General features: G+C 43.5%; 1 protein-coding gene and 1 long non-coding RNA gene across 3 annotated transcripts in view; both read left to right on the forward strand.

Moving 5' to 3' along the window:
• PIK3AP1 (phosphoinositide-3-kinase adaptor protein 1) overlaps positions 1–9,438 on the forward strand; it is a 48,209-nt gene extending 38,771 nt beyond the window's left edge. For both annotated transcript variants that reach the window (XM_079975164.1, XM_079975165.1), the window contains exons 12-17: positions 306–511; positions 2,019–2,091; positions 3,945–4,100; positions 4,994–5,064; positions 6,221–6,324; positions 8,513–9,438. In XM_079975164.1, coding sequence (XP_079831290.1) covers positions 306–511; positions 2,019–2,091; positions 3,945–4,100; positions 4,994–5,064; positions 6,221–6,324; positions 8,513–8,582 — 680 coding nt within the window. In that variant the 3' untranslated portion in view covers positions 8,583–9,438. The remainder of the gene's footprint in view (positions 1–305; positions 512–2,018; positions 2,092–3,944; positions 4,101–4,993; positions 5,065–6,220; positions 6,325–8,512) is intronic.
• Positions 1–13,991, forward strand: part of LOC307215863 — a 135,344-nt gene that overhangs the window by 92,092 nt on the left and 29,261 nt on the right. The gene's annotated exons all lie outside the window — the stretch shown is intronic.

Genomic DNA, 13,991 nt, shown 5'->3' on the forward strand with positions numbered 1-13,991 from the left:
CATTTCATACAATCCTTAAAAATATTCAAACATACCCACACTCAATCCCACAGATAATTCCTTTTATCATCACCATCCACCACCCCTCACCCCACCTTTGTGTTAGACTTCCAATCTACTCAGTTGCAATTTCTTTCCATTTCTATTACTTTCTTTCACACGCCTTTAACCTAATTTCATGCTTCTTTTTCTATTACACATTGTTACCCACCTTATTTAGTATTTCAGTATTTAAAACGGAACTTGTTTATTCTAACAGGAGTTCTGATGATATTTTCCAAGTGTTTCCTTTGCTTCCATTCCAGAGCAAGCAGACAGAGATCCAAAGGCTCAGCCACAAACCAGTATATATGACCCGTTTGCTGGGATGAAAACCCCAGGCCAAAGGCAACTCATCACTTTACAGGAGCAAGTGAAACTGGGGATGCTCACTGTAGATGAAGCTGTCCTTTGTTTCAAGGAGTGGCAGCTGAATCAGAAAAAGCGGTCGGAATCATTTCGCTTTCAGCAGGTGTGTGAGTAAAAAAGTGCTTTTCATTGGGAAATATAAAAAGGAACAGCATTACTGAGTCTACCCTACCACATACCACACATACTGTATTTTCCGTTCTATAAGATGCATCTAGTTTTTGGAGGAGGAAAACAAGAAAAAAAATATTCTGAATCTTAGAAGCCAGAACAGTAAGAGGGATTGCTGCGCAGTGAAAGCAGCAATCCCTTTTGCTGTTCTGGCTTCTGGGATAGCTGCGCAGCCTGCATTCACTCCCTAAGACGCACACACATTTCCCCTTTTTAGGAGGGAAGAAGTGAGTCTTATAGAGCAAAAAATACGATATAGAGCAAAAAATACGGTAATTCTTTCTTTGTCTTTCTGTTGTCATTGCTGGGAAAGGTAAAAAGCTGCTGTTTTCTCTTCTGCGCCTTTCCATAAGTTGGCATAGTGGAATTCAGAATGCAGAGCCAAGTGGGCAGTGGTTTCAGCTTGTAGGAGCTGGAAGCTAAAACGTCTTAGTATTCCCAAATGTGTCTTTAACAAAAATGACAATGAGGACAATCTCTAGGGATGGACGGAGCCTCTCCACCTCAAAAACGATCTTGAGTTTTGCAAGCTTTCCTCACAAGAACCTGAGGGGATTTGCAAGGAATCCTGGCAGAGTCCAGTTAGTAGGTTTCCCCTCCCTGTCCCTCCCCTGTCAAATGGATGACAGCTCTTCACAGCTGAGGGCTTCTGCTCTGCTGCTCCATTTGCAAATGTGGTATTTGGGGCAGGAGTCCCAATTAAACTCACGGCAAGCTCAAAGATAACATTGTCCAACATGCATTAGAGCTAACTAGTCTGCGAGGAGAGAGCCTGCATTTCAAGCCCTTGAAAATGTCACCATCCCTAACCATCCCAAACATCTCCCTTGTACAAACAAGCCCATAGTACCCAGCTGTACTGTAGCCTTGTCTTTGAAGCCACACTGATGGGTGGTCTTGTTTTTTAAAATATGCAAGTAGCTACAGGCTAAGAGAGAAGCCAGATGTTGTGCCCATACTGGAGTCTACTAATAATCAGAAATGGTTGGAAAGGGGGAATATTTGGAGTATGTAACACAATCTTGGTTAACCGCACCAAATTGCTGCAAAACTCATTTTGCTATTGATTGCGTGTTGAACGTGGGTCAAACTTCATCAGCTACACAAGTATTTCCTGCGTTCCCTCCTGAAATACATTCAGCACCTATGGAGTCATAGCTAGGAGCACTCACAAAAAAGTGCATGGACAGGGCAATCAGTTTATAAGATCAGAACAACATGGACTGGAGGCTATGGAGAATTGCTGATAAATAGTTAAATCTTGGTTCATGATCACTAGAATCTCTTTCCTAAAATCTTACACAGTGAGGCCCACGTATTAGAAGAAGAAATGGGATTATCTACCTCGGATTCAGTTAGGTCTTGCCAGTTTTGCAAACCATTATGAATAGTTGTATATGTTTGTTCAGATCCTTGAAAATAACATTTTGCGTTTCCAGGAAAACCTGAAAAGATTACGCGACAGCATCACTCGGCGGCAAATTGAGAAGCAAAAGGCTGGCAAACATGCAGGTAAAGGGCTTGACTAATTGGTGACCGTGCTGAAAAGTGCAGCAGTTGGACGTCTCCCACTCCTGGTCTGTAGCCAAGTGTGGTGGAGCTAAGGGGTTGGTACGCAACATTTTGCTAAGTGCTACTTTGCATGAGCGGAACAACTTCCTCTTGCAGTATATTTTAAGGGCATTTCCCCCCCCCCTCCTCCCCCTGTGCTCTGCCTAAATCTCTTAGGGGTTTTTCCCAACCCTCCACAGCAGATTTGGGGACATTATGGAGCCTGCACAAGGGCAGGGGGAATTCGCAATGCAGAAGCAGAAGCAGTTCCACTTGTGCATTTATTTAGTTAGCCCATGGTACACTCTGTTGTAATGGTTTTCTAGTTGGTTTTCTAACCTCTTTTGACTTCGGTCTGATTGTAAGACAGAGGCTTTTGAGGCAAAAACAAAACAGGCCCCAGCAATCTGAAGAGCCTCAAATGTGGGAGCAAACCTGAAACCGTCACTGGTAAATGGGTGTTCTCTCAATAACTCATTTTTTGTTAATTTAGTACAATCTTTACACTTCAGAAGGCTAAACAACTCCCATAAATTCTAAGTTGATGTATACATTTTTGTGAAAGTCCTGGGACGCAAACAAGATTGTGGATAAAAAGAGTATGATAAAGACTTGAGGCAAAACAACGTTTCTTCTGTGGTTACTGTCATTTGACACACAGAGGGCAGGAATATCTCAGGCTGTATGTGCACAAGCATACCAAGACTGCCCAAATAGCAACTGGTTAACCTTATGTTCTTTTCACTGGCGTTGTAGCTCGTCAAATGCCATCATTTATGGTAGCAAGACACTGGTGGAAAATGTATGGTTTGGACTGGTGCAGTGGTGGCTATTGTAACTACAGGGATGTGCCTACTAGATGCCAATTTTGCCTGTTGTATTACTGAAGGGGACGTGGGTGGCGCTGCAGTCTAAACCACTGAGCCTCTTGGGCTTGCTGATCAGAAGGTCCATGGTTCGAATCTTCGCAACGGGGTGAGCTCCCGTTGCTCTGTCCCAGTTTCTGCCAACCTAGCAGTTCAAAAGCACTCCAGTGCAAGTAGATAAATAGGTACCACTGCAGTGGGAAGGTAAAGGGCGTTTCCGTGCACTCTGGCTTCCGTCACGGTGTTCTGTTGTGCCAGAAGCGGTTTAAGTCATGCTGTCCACATGACCTGGAAAACTGCGGACAAACGCCGGCTCCTTCGGCCTGAAGCAAGATGAGCGCCGCAACCCCATAGTTGCCTTTGACTGGACTTAACCATCCAGGGATCCTTTACTTGCACAGAATCAGTGAGGGCGGAGAAGAGACATCAGTGGAAAATCCAAGCAGCCATATGCACAGATTTCCAAAGTGCAGGAGGAATTACCTTGTTTGGGGCAGAATCAGAATTTTAGCTGCGGATGCCAAGGAAGGTACTAGATGAGCAACGAGGCATAACTTCCAGTTTGAAAAAGTTTTGCCCACTGCCAAAGGGACAAAGCTGAAGTGTAATTTTTGAATAAATGTGTTTTAATAATGAGCTCCCGTTGCTCGGTCCCTGCTCCTGCCAACCTAGCAGTTCGAAAGCACCTCAAAGTGCAAGTAGATAAATAGTTGCCGCTCCGGCGGGAAGGTAAACGGCATTTCCGTGTGCTGCTCTGGTTCGCCAGAAGCATCTTAGTCATGCTGGCCACATGACCCGGAAGCTGTACGCTGGCTCCCTCGGCCAATAAAGCGAGATGAGCGCCGCAACCCCAGAGTCGGTCACGACTGGACCTAATGGTCAGGGGTCCCTTTACCTTAATAGTAATAATAAGTTGCCTTGCCTTGACTCCTGACTTTTTCTTCCTAGATTTGGAAATCACTGTCCCTGTTGGCCATTCTCAAAACATCCCCAAGAAACCAGAGTGTAGCATTTATGAAGCTCATCCTCGGAAAAACCTCTACCAACCAATTAAAGAAATCAGGCGAGGGGACTGGAAAACAGAAAGCGCCTCAAGTACTACTAGTAAGTAAACAGCCAGGAAGCCATCTAGGGAGAGGCGAGGATGCTTTGGATTTCTAGTCATTAGGGATGGAGCACTTAGCAGTTGTTGCTTTCCCAGCCAATGCTCTATATCAGTGTTTCCCAACCTTTGGTCTCCAGCTGTTTAGGGACTACAATTCCCATCATCCCTGACCACTGGGTCTTGCTAGCTAGGGATGATGGGATTTGTAGTCCAAAAACAGCTGGAGGCCAAAGGTTGGGAAACACTGCTCTATATTACCCTCACTGAACTTACTGCTCAATCTGTTTACGCGCTTTATGAATATTTCCTATGCAAAAATTCACTTATCCAAACATGAGGAATTAGTACCCAAATCTCGCTATACACACCACAGATTCAGATAACCAAACATAAAACATGTTTTCCTTCCTTGTTTTCCTTTTGCTGATCAGCAAAAGTTTGAGTTTCATCATGCTGTAGTTTCATTCAATAGCAATAATTTAATTTACTGGTGCAGAATTCCACACCTCTTTGACGCTGTTCCGAGGGGAATTGGAAAAGCCTTCCCTCTTCGATCCATTTACCTGTAAGATAAACATGTATAAAGCCTGTTTCTCAGTACATGCAATTCTCTAAGCACTGTACACATATTGAAAGATAATTCAGTCCCTGCCTAAAGGTTCACAATCTAACAGACACATGACACAAAATGAAAAAGAAACCGAGAGGTAAGAAGAAATAACTTCATACAGAGCTCTTGCCTAATTCAGAAATTATAGGAATAAGCGGAATGGTGGTTTCAGGGCCAGGGGAAAGGATTGGAAGGTAGTTCCTCACAAGAAAACATGAATGTGTGGACCCTTTATGAAATGCTTGAAAATCCCTAACTGGGCTTGTTTCCTCATCTAACCAGGTAGTTCAAGCAACCGATCCAGTACACGAAGTATACTGAGTGCCAGCAGTGGGATGGATGGAGACAACGAGGTAACACTTCTCACTGGAAATTTTCTCTCTTAACAAACTTGCACAACTGCTCTGGCCTGATCCCTCACTAAAGCTACAGAAATGCATGTTTCAGTGTACAAGCAGTAGCCGCTTGACTGTAGGCTTAGAATACATGGCAAACAGGCCGCACAGAGCAGTGATGAGGCGTTGGGACTACAACTCCCATCATCCTTGCCCATTGGGCAATCTGTCTCCCAGGAACAATATTATGGGAAATGGGATCTTGTGCCAGCAGATCCACATGAGAAGGACCAGGGTGTGGGGCCATGATACGCCCTACCGTGCCTGAAATAATACACTGTTTCTAATGCCAGGAGCTCTGGGGCTGCAAAGTTGAAGAGAAACCCACTCTTGCCTTTGCCATCAACCAGAGGACTAAGGACCGCAGGGTTAGATTACTGTGCTAATGCTTTGCATATCCATCGGCAGTATATAAAACTTCAGAATCAATGAACTAGTTAGATGACGAGGTAGTTCCAAAGTACTTAATTATAGAGCTGTAGTCTGGCTTGGTTTAAGGCAGCGTTCTGTGTTGTGTAGCACTCTGATTCATTCATAGAAGAAGGCCTGAAGGCAGATCTAGCATAGTCCTAGGCAATGCAAACATGTATCGTGTATTATTATTATTATTATTATTATTATTATTATTATTATTATGCCACCCATCTGACTGGGTTTCCCCAGCCGCTCTGGGCAGCTTCCAACAAATTAAAACACAGTAAGACATCAAACATTTAAAACTTCCCTAAACAGGGCTGCCTTCAGATGCCTTCTAAAAGTCAGATAGTTATTTATCTCCTTGACGTCTGATGGGAGACCATTCCACAGGGCAGGTGCAGCTACCGAGAAGGCCCTCTGCTTGGTTCCCTGTAACCTCACTTCTTGCATGGAGGGAACCACCAGAAGGCCCTCGGAGCTTGATCTCAGTGTCCGGCTGAACGATGCGGGTGGAGATGCTCTTTCAGGTATACAGGGCCAAAGCCTTTTAGGTCAGAACCAACACTTTGAACTGTGCTTGGAAAAACACACACACACACACACACACACACACACACACCAAAAAAACACACAAATGTGGCTGCGTATTTTCCAAGGAAATGCTGTGGGGAAAGCTTACTTTCACATCTTTATGTAGGATAATGAAATACCAGAAGTAAAGAGAAATTTCAACCCCGGGACCCAGCCGCCAGACAGACCATCTGCAAGACCTCCAAAGATACCCCCTCGAGTTACTAGCAGGTTGTTGTTGCCGTTATTAATATCATGATTGTTACCTTTCTACTGTCATCTACCTCAAGAGCAGGTTTGACGGGTCTCTGCCCCAAGGGGCTTACAATCTAAGATAGAAACGGGGGGGGGGGGGAGACGAAATGCGATGGTGCCAGATATAAACAAGAGACTATGCGATTATTATTTTGTTCCAGTTACAGCTGCTTAGGCTTAATACGGATGGAGGTATGGTAAGACATAGGAACTAGGGGGTCCTGCCAGAGGCTTTGCTGGATAGATGGTTTTTGAGGAAAGATTTGAAGGAAGTAGGAGAGATAATCATACAAAGGTGTTAGGGGAGGGAGTTCTAGGCATAAGTGACAGCAAAGGCAGAGTTTCTTTCAAGGAGCAGGAAACCATCAGATGTCTGAGGTGGTATACCTGGACAAGCAAAGATCACAGGAAGGCATGTGGAGAAGTAAGTGGGGCAAGGTCATAGAGGCTTTTGATGGTAAGGAGGACAATGAAGTCCTGCTGGATCCAGGAGCAGACAGGAAGCTATTGGAGGGATGTTTACACAAAACACAGGGCCCCCCCCCTTTCTTTTGCCAATTTAGAGCCTATCGAAACTTCGGGGAAATAAAGCAACCATTCGACTTATGTAAAAGGCTCGTGGAAGCCAGTTGTTTTGCCATTTCCGTATCGTCAGTAAAAATATTTAGTGTGCTGATTATAAATAGCGTGCAGATATAAAAAGAGTTGGAAGTCATAAATAGCTGCTGTAAAGTGATCTCTTTCACTATTTCTTTCACTTTTATTCCAATTGCACAGTGAGGTAAAAGCCAGTTTTATATTTGAACCACTTCTTTTTGTAAAGCTTTTGACCCTAGTCCTCTAGTTTTATCGAAATTTGAAACGAAGTTGCATGTATGCATAAGTGGATTTGCTCATATTTCCATGCTTTGCTCCCTCATTCTTCCCCCTTTTTCTGCCCCCCCCCCCACTGTCAACACTGTAAGCACCTCAGGGCAGGGGCCTGTTTCTTTTGTTTGTGTTACTCTATAGAGTGTCATATGCTATGTAGTTTCAAAGGGTACTCTCCTCTCCCTAGCACTACTTAACATTGATATGTTAAATAGCCAGGTGGGCAGGGTATAAATAATAAAATTATTATCTGTATACTGATGACACACAGCTCTATTTATCTCTAACATCTGAAACTGGAGAGGTGGTGAAAGCTCAGGATCAGTGTCTGAAGGTAGTGGTGGATTGGATGAGGACCAATAAATTGAATCATGGGAAGGCAGAGGCTCTTTGGGTGGGTAGTTCCCATGTCTGGGAGATTGGCAAGTCACCCATTCTGAATGGGGTCGCATTCCCTCTGAAGGAGAAAGTGTATAGCTTGGGGTTACTCCTGGTCTTGGATTCATCTCTGCTGTTAGAGGCCCAAAAGCTAAGAGTGCCTTTTACCAGCTCTGTCTGGTGATCCAGCTTCATCTGTTCTTGGACAGAGAGAGCCTGACCACTGTGGCCCATTGCGTTGGTGTCTTTGAGGCTGCATTACAGCAATATGTGGACCTGCCTTGGGCTTCATTTAGAAGCTCCAGCTGGTACAGGATGCTGCAGCCTGACTCCAGATGAGAGCTTCTGGTTGAGAACATGCGACCCCATGGTTAAAACATCTGAACAGGCTACCCAGATAATACGGACCCAGGTTCAAGGTCCTTGTATTAATTTACAATGTCCTGAACAACTTAGGTCCTTGGGGACTGCCTAACCACTTACATCCCAGCTGAATCACTGAGATCATCTGCCAGAGTGACATTGGTTGTCTCCTAAGTTGGCAAGACTCATTTGACAGCAACAAGAAACCAATCCAGCCTCCTTCTGTTTTAACCTTTAAGCCCCTGTTGCCAAACTTTTTTTCTGGCAATTAAAAACAAACATTTATATGGTTTTAATTACATGGCTTTATGTAAAACAGTTGTAAGCTGGTCTGATAGTTTATATGACTAGTAGAATATAAATATTTTTATAAATAAATGTGGACTGACATCGTTAGTAAGAATATTAATAATAGCTTTTCTGTTTCAATTTTGAGTTGGTGATTCACATAAAAACCGCAAAGACATTCTGTTGTTTCCTTGCCTTTGAAGTTCAGCATGTGTAATATTCCAAAGCTATGCTTATGCTCTGCTTTTCAAATGTTTTTCTGTAGGCTTTTTAGCAGTGACAACTTGTGCCCTCCTCCCCCTGTGCCTCCGAGAGGTCGTGAAATGCCGCGCTAAATCTTCAGGATGCTGAATACGAAAATGCATGGTGTTGATTCTTAAGGTTGACTTTTAATAATATTGAATATCCAGCAAAGGTTTTCTCCTCACTCCGCCCCGTCAGATGAATAATTTTGGCACAGGTTTCTTTGAAAAACCAAACCGAGGGGGGCAGGGAAAAAACAAGAATTTGGCTGTCCTCTTGGCAGTCATGGCTTTTCAGAACAAACTGGTTACGGCAGAGGAAAGTACACACTGAGCTTCAGGATTATGCGATTCATCCTTCTTAATAGCACCAGATCAAAGGTGGCAATCCCTCAACATGAAAATGGAATACCTACAAGTGGACCTTTTTCTCTGTTTATCTACAAATGAGGTAACAAATGACGCTTTCAGGTAGGCAGACTGGAGATGGCATAGGGCTGTATTCAACTATTACTTAGAGTAGACCCACTGTCATTAATGGACCTAACTCAGCGATTTTCATAAATTTCAATGGGTGTACTTCGAGTAAAGCTTTGTTGAATCCCACTCACAGTACAGTGGAAGCTCAGCCACAGTACACAATGGAGTAACTCCTTCGAAATCTGCCCAGACAGATTACTGGTTTTATGATGATTTTATATTTCAGACTACCAAATTGGTGCCTAAAGTAGCTTTTTCAGATAACAGGGAAACATTGAGCATTGTTTTGCACTTTAAGTCCTGTGCCTTAGAACACAGGACCTCTGTGGAATCTTCGTCCATGCCTTGGTGCGTATTAATTCTGTGGTGATGTTATCAAAAGCCACCCAGCAAACTGTGGATGTTAAGGAACCTGGGTTCTGTATAATTTATGAATATCAATAAAGTTTATGCACAGATGTTTAACATAGTTCTTTTTACAGAGTCTGGATTCTTTTTTTCAGAGGCAGCCTGTAAAGGCAATCAGCAGATCAGAGTTAAAAGGTTTAAGATGTGCATTCTCAACGGTTGGGTAGAAACCCCTGGGAAGGCACAACACATCTGGAGAAGTGAGAGAAGACTAAGATCTTGCAGCAGGCAGATCTTTATTTTCTCAGCCCTTTGACCTGACCATCTCAGGTGATACTATTTTCCAGGGTCTGCAAACTCCTCAGATCAGGTTTAACAAAACAAAAACAAAACCAAAAACACCACTGTGCAGAATATCTCTCATAGCAAATTTCCTGGAGGAAAATACATATGGAAGAGGAAATGAAGTATGGCTGCTTAGAGTGGTGCGTGCTTAATGTGCCTTAGATAAGGACCCCCAGTGCATTTGTAAAGAAAGTGTCTGCCCCCATCATCCCAGGCTAGCCTAGAAAGGAACACTGGGAAGAGGTCCTTCTAACTTCTAGGTTTGATTTTAGGAGACAGCCAAAGATAGCCTGTTGTTGTTTAGCTGTTTAGTCGTGTCCGACTCTTCGTGACCCCATGGACCAGAGCACACCAGGCACTCCTGTCTTCCACTGCCTCGCGCAGTTTGGTCGAACTCATGCTGGTATCTTCGAGAACACTGTCCAACCATCTTGTCCAACCTCTCCTTGTGCCCTCCATCTTTCCCAACATCAGGGAATAGCCTACTCAATCAGGGAATAGCCTACTCCATCTCCCAACATCAGAGATAGCCTACGCCATCTCTATTCCAATCCTCAGGGCCAGCCTAAGACTTTTTGGCACCCGAGGCAAACCACAAAATGGTGCCCCGGGGAAGAAGGGTGAAATGAAGAGCTACATCAGGATCAAGGGAGGGAACACTGGTAAGGCTTTGCTGTGGGTTTCTACATTGGGAACAAGAGTGGGAGTCAGCAGCGCCTCCTGTTTGCCAAAAGGCTGTTGTAGAGGCGACATGTTGCAGGGAAACTGAGAAGGCAGAAGATGTGGCCTTCAAGCAGTGTACCACAGCTGTCACTGCCACCATACCACCAGAGGGCGATGCATTCCTGCCCTGTGGATCCTGCTGCCTGAGGCAGTCTCCTCACTTTGCCTCAAGGGTGGGCTGGCCCTGCTATTTCTGTGTTACTGGCCCAGTTCCTCCCATCCTGTGAAAATCCTCCCATGCAGTAGTTCATCTCAGACATGATTTCATGTGAACATTACTGTCCACTAGAGATGGATAAATTTGATTCTGTTTGCATTAAAGAGAAACCTACCTAATTCACACTTTGCAAAGCAATATGCGAACCAAAACACAATCATTCTTCAAAATTTGCATACTCTGAATTTTGCAAGGCAGTTCTCCAGCCAAGTCATGTGAACAAAATTGCATATATTTGTTAAAGAAGCATACAAACATGCATTATATTTAGGAAAAAGGCCTTGCAGAAATGTGCATAAGGCAAAATTACAAAGGTATGTTTCATGGGACAAATTTGCACTAAAATGCTCTAAAAGTGCAAAATGATGTGAAAATGCGATTAACTGAAATTATGAGTGGGAAAATCAGAAATGGAGAGAAACCAAACTGACTGATTTGCCTATCCCTACTCTCTGTTTGCTCATTAGTGTGGTTGTGGTTGTTGGTGAAAGTGAGTTTTGGATGGAGAGCGGACTTGAAAAGGTTTGAGGATTTACTGTTTAAGGTTGGGGGTACAATGCCTGGAATCCTAAGAGAGGCCTTGGTATCAAACCAGGGTACAAAAGCAATTCCCTTTTCAGGTGAAGATATTTTTGCACAAACCAATATGTTTTCAAATGTATTGTTAGGCATGTGCTGAGCAATGTGAAGTTTCAGGGGTGCTGTGTTCACCCACTGTTCTGTTTCCTTGGAATGCGGGTCATTGGAGACTGATGGTTCTTCTGTAATATAATGTTTTGTTTACACATTTACACAAGTTGAACATAAGAGAGACAGATCACAACATTAACAGTCCAGCAGATATGACTTTCCATTCGGTTCCTTTTTTTATAATATTTTTTATTAATTTTAACATATAAATTATGAAATGTACCACAAAACTTATCATTTACACAATCTTTTTAGACTTCCATCAGCACCTCTGATGAGCCACCGTTTTAACCACTTCATACGCATTTCTTAACTTTATATTGCCTTTACATCTCTTAACAAGTCATCCTCCCCCTTGTCCATTTTTACAATACTTCTAATAATACTCCTCACAAAACTTCTTGCAACCCTACAAACGTCATCTGTTCTTCACAATTACTTTTCAAATAGTCCCTAAATTTACTCCAGTCTTCCGTGAATTTCTGGTCTCGCCGGTTTCGAATCCTTCCTGTTAGTTTATCTAATTCTGCATAGTCCATTAACTTCATCCTCCATTCTTCAGTCGTCGGTAATTCTTCTTGCTTCCATTTTTGGGCCAATAATATTCTTGCTGCTGTTATTGCATATAAAAAGAGCTTACATTCCTTTCTATTTATGTCACTTCCCACAATGCCCAATAGAAATGCTTCTGGTTTCTTTATAAATGTATATTTCAACATTTTTTTCAATTCATTATATATCATCTCCCAGAAGCATTTCACCTTTTTACATTCTCACCACATGATAAAATGTTCCCTCTTTTTCTTTATGTTTCCAACCTTTATTACTGACTTTATACATTTTCGCTAACTTGACAGATGTAATATACCATCTATACATCATTTTCATCACATTCTCTTTTAGGGCATTGCATGCAGTAAATTTTAAACCTTCCTTCCATAATTTCACCCAATCACTCAGCTGACTTTCCATTCGGTTCCTAGGGGGCCACCAGTACCACAGATTCTTCCAGAGAGTAGTTCAACCTTCAGTCCAAAACTGCAACCTTAGGTTGTCCCCTCCCCCTGTCCAGGTGGAGGACAAAACCACTTTGAGGGCTTTCTTTTTTAAAACAATCAAGCAGTATATAAATTTTATGAAATAAGAGGGTGAGTCATTCCCCCACCTTTACTGTCCATTCACAAAGGTAGCAACTAAGCCAGGCATAGGCAAACTCAGCCCTCCAGATGTTTTTGGCCTACAACTCCCATGATCCCTAGCTAACAGGACCAGTGGTCAGGGATGATGGGAACTGTAGTCCCAAAACATCTGGAGGGACGAGTTTGCCTATGCCTGAACTAAGCAAAGACACATGCCCAGGCATGATGTTACGTCACCAGTTCCCATCTTGCAAAAATCCTGGATATTTTACAGTCAGGTGTATGTGAAGGTAAGTCTATGGGTGAGATCCAATCATACTCAATGTAGAACCATTTAAATAAATTAAGTCCGTTGATTTTGCCAGGCTTGCCCCGAGTACGTCCTTGGCACCTGTCTGTCTCGGGAGACAATGGAGGAGTGTGCCTTCGGAGGTGAAGTCAAACCGTGGGAGAATTACAGCACCTGCTGTGGCTGTAGAGACCAAAACAGGAGAGACATGTTTTGTTGCAGCTGGGGCAGGTGGAAGCGTCCAGTTGTGCTGATGCAGATACAGATACAGATACACCATGGCATTTCTTCTCTCTGCACTCCTCCCAGTGGTCATTTCTGGGTATGACTTAGGTAAAGATTGTCCTCTCTGCTTCTGCATGCCTTTCCTGCAGTGTTTGCTATCTATGTTACTGCTCCAAGCACGGATTAATTGACTTGCTATAGTCATGTAAGGAGGAGGAGGGAGAATGATCAGCAATGTGTCTGTTGAGCCAACAAGGAAATGTTCTGTGGCTGACTGGGGTTTTCCCAGAAGCGCAGGAATGTGAAGAGAGGGAGGGAGAGCCATACAATGTTAGCTCCAGTAAGGAGGCAGAACTAGTAGCTTCAAGAGCTACACTGCAGTAACTTGCTTCCAGTGCATAGTGGAAGAGGGAGCTTGCATTCTCCTGGAAAAAGGTCACAATACTATATTGCCTGAAGGTGCCCCTGTGTGGAAGTGTTTCCTGAGCTTTCTTCATCTGGTGTCTAAGGTCAGCACCTTTTACTCTTCCTGACATGCTGTAGTGGGAGCAGGGGGAACTGAGGTTCCCCTGGATCCTGTGCTTGCAGTGTGCTAGTCTGGTCTGCTCCCTCACCTGCTATGGCAAGCAGGTCTCCTGTGTCAGGAGGAGAACAGACAGCAGAACTGTAAGGGAATTGAAGGCCTTTTCTCTTGCTGCATCATCATCATCATCATCATCATCATCATCTTATCTGTATGCTGCCTTTCCATAGTTAAAACAATGCTCAAGGCGGCTTACAACATGCAGCCTCTGTGCAGAGTATCTGGTCAAGGTGTAGAGGCTGGGAATAAGGTCCATGGGCATAATTCTTATTATGCCATTCCACACACTATCTCCATAGAATCATAGAATTGTAGAGTTGGAAGGGACCCTGAGGATCATCTAGTCCAACCCCTTGCAATGCAGGAATATGCAGCTGTCCTATACGGGGATCGAACTTGCAACCTTGGCATTATCAGCACCATGCTCTAACCAACGGAGCTAGTTTTTATATATGTATACACT

Source organism: Podarcis cretensis, assembly GCF_951804945.1.
Source record: "Podarcis cretensis genome assembly, chromosome: 5".
In the NCBI taxonomy this organism is placed as follows: Eukaryota; Metazoa; Chordata; class Lepidosauria; order Squamata; family Lacertidae; genus Podarcis; species Podarcis cretensis.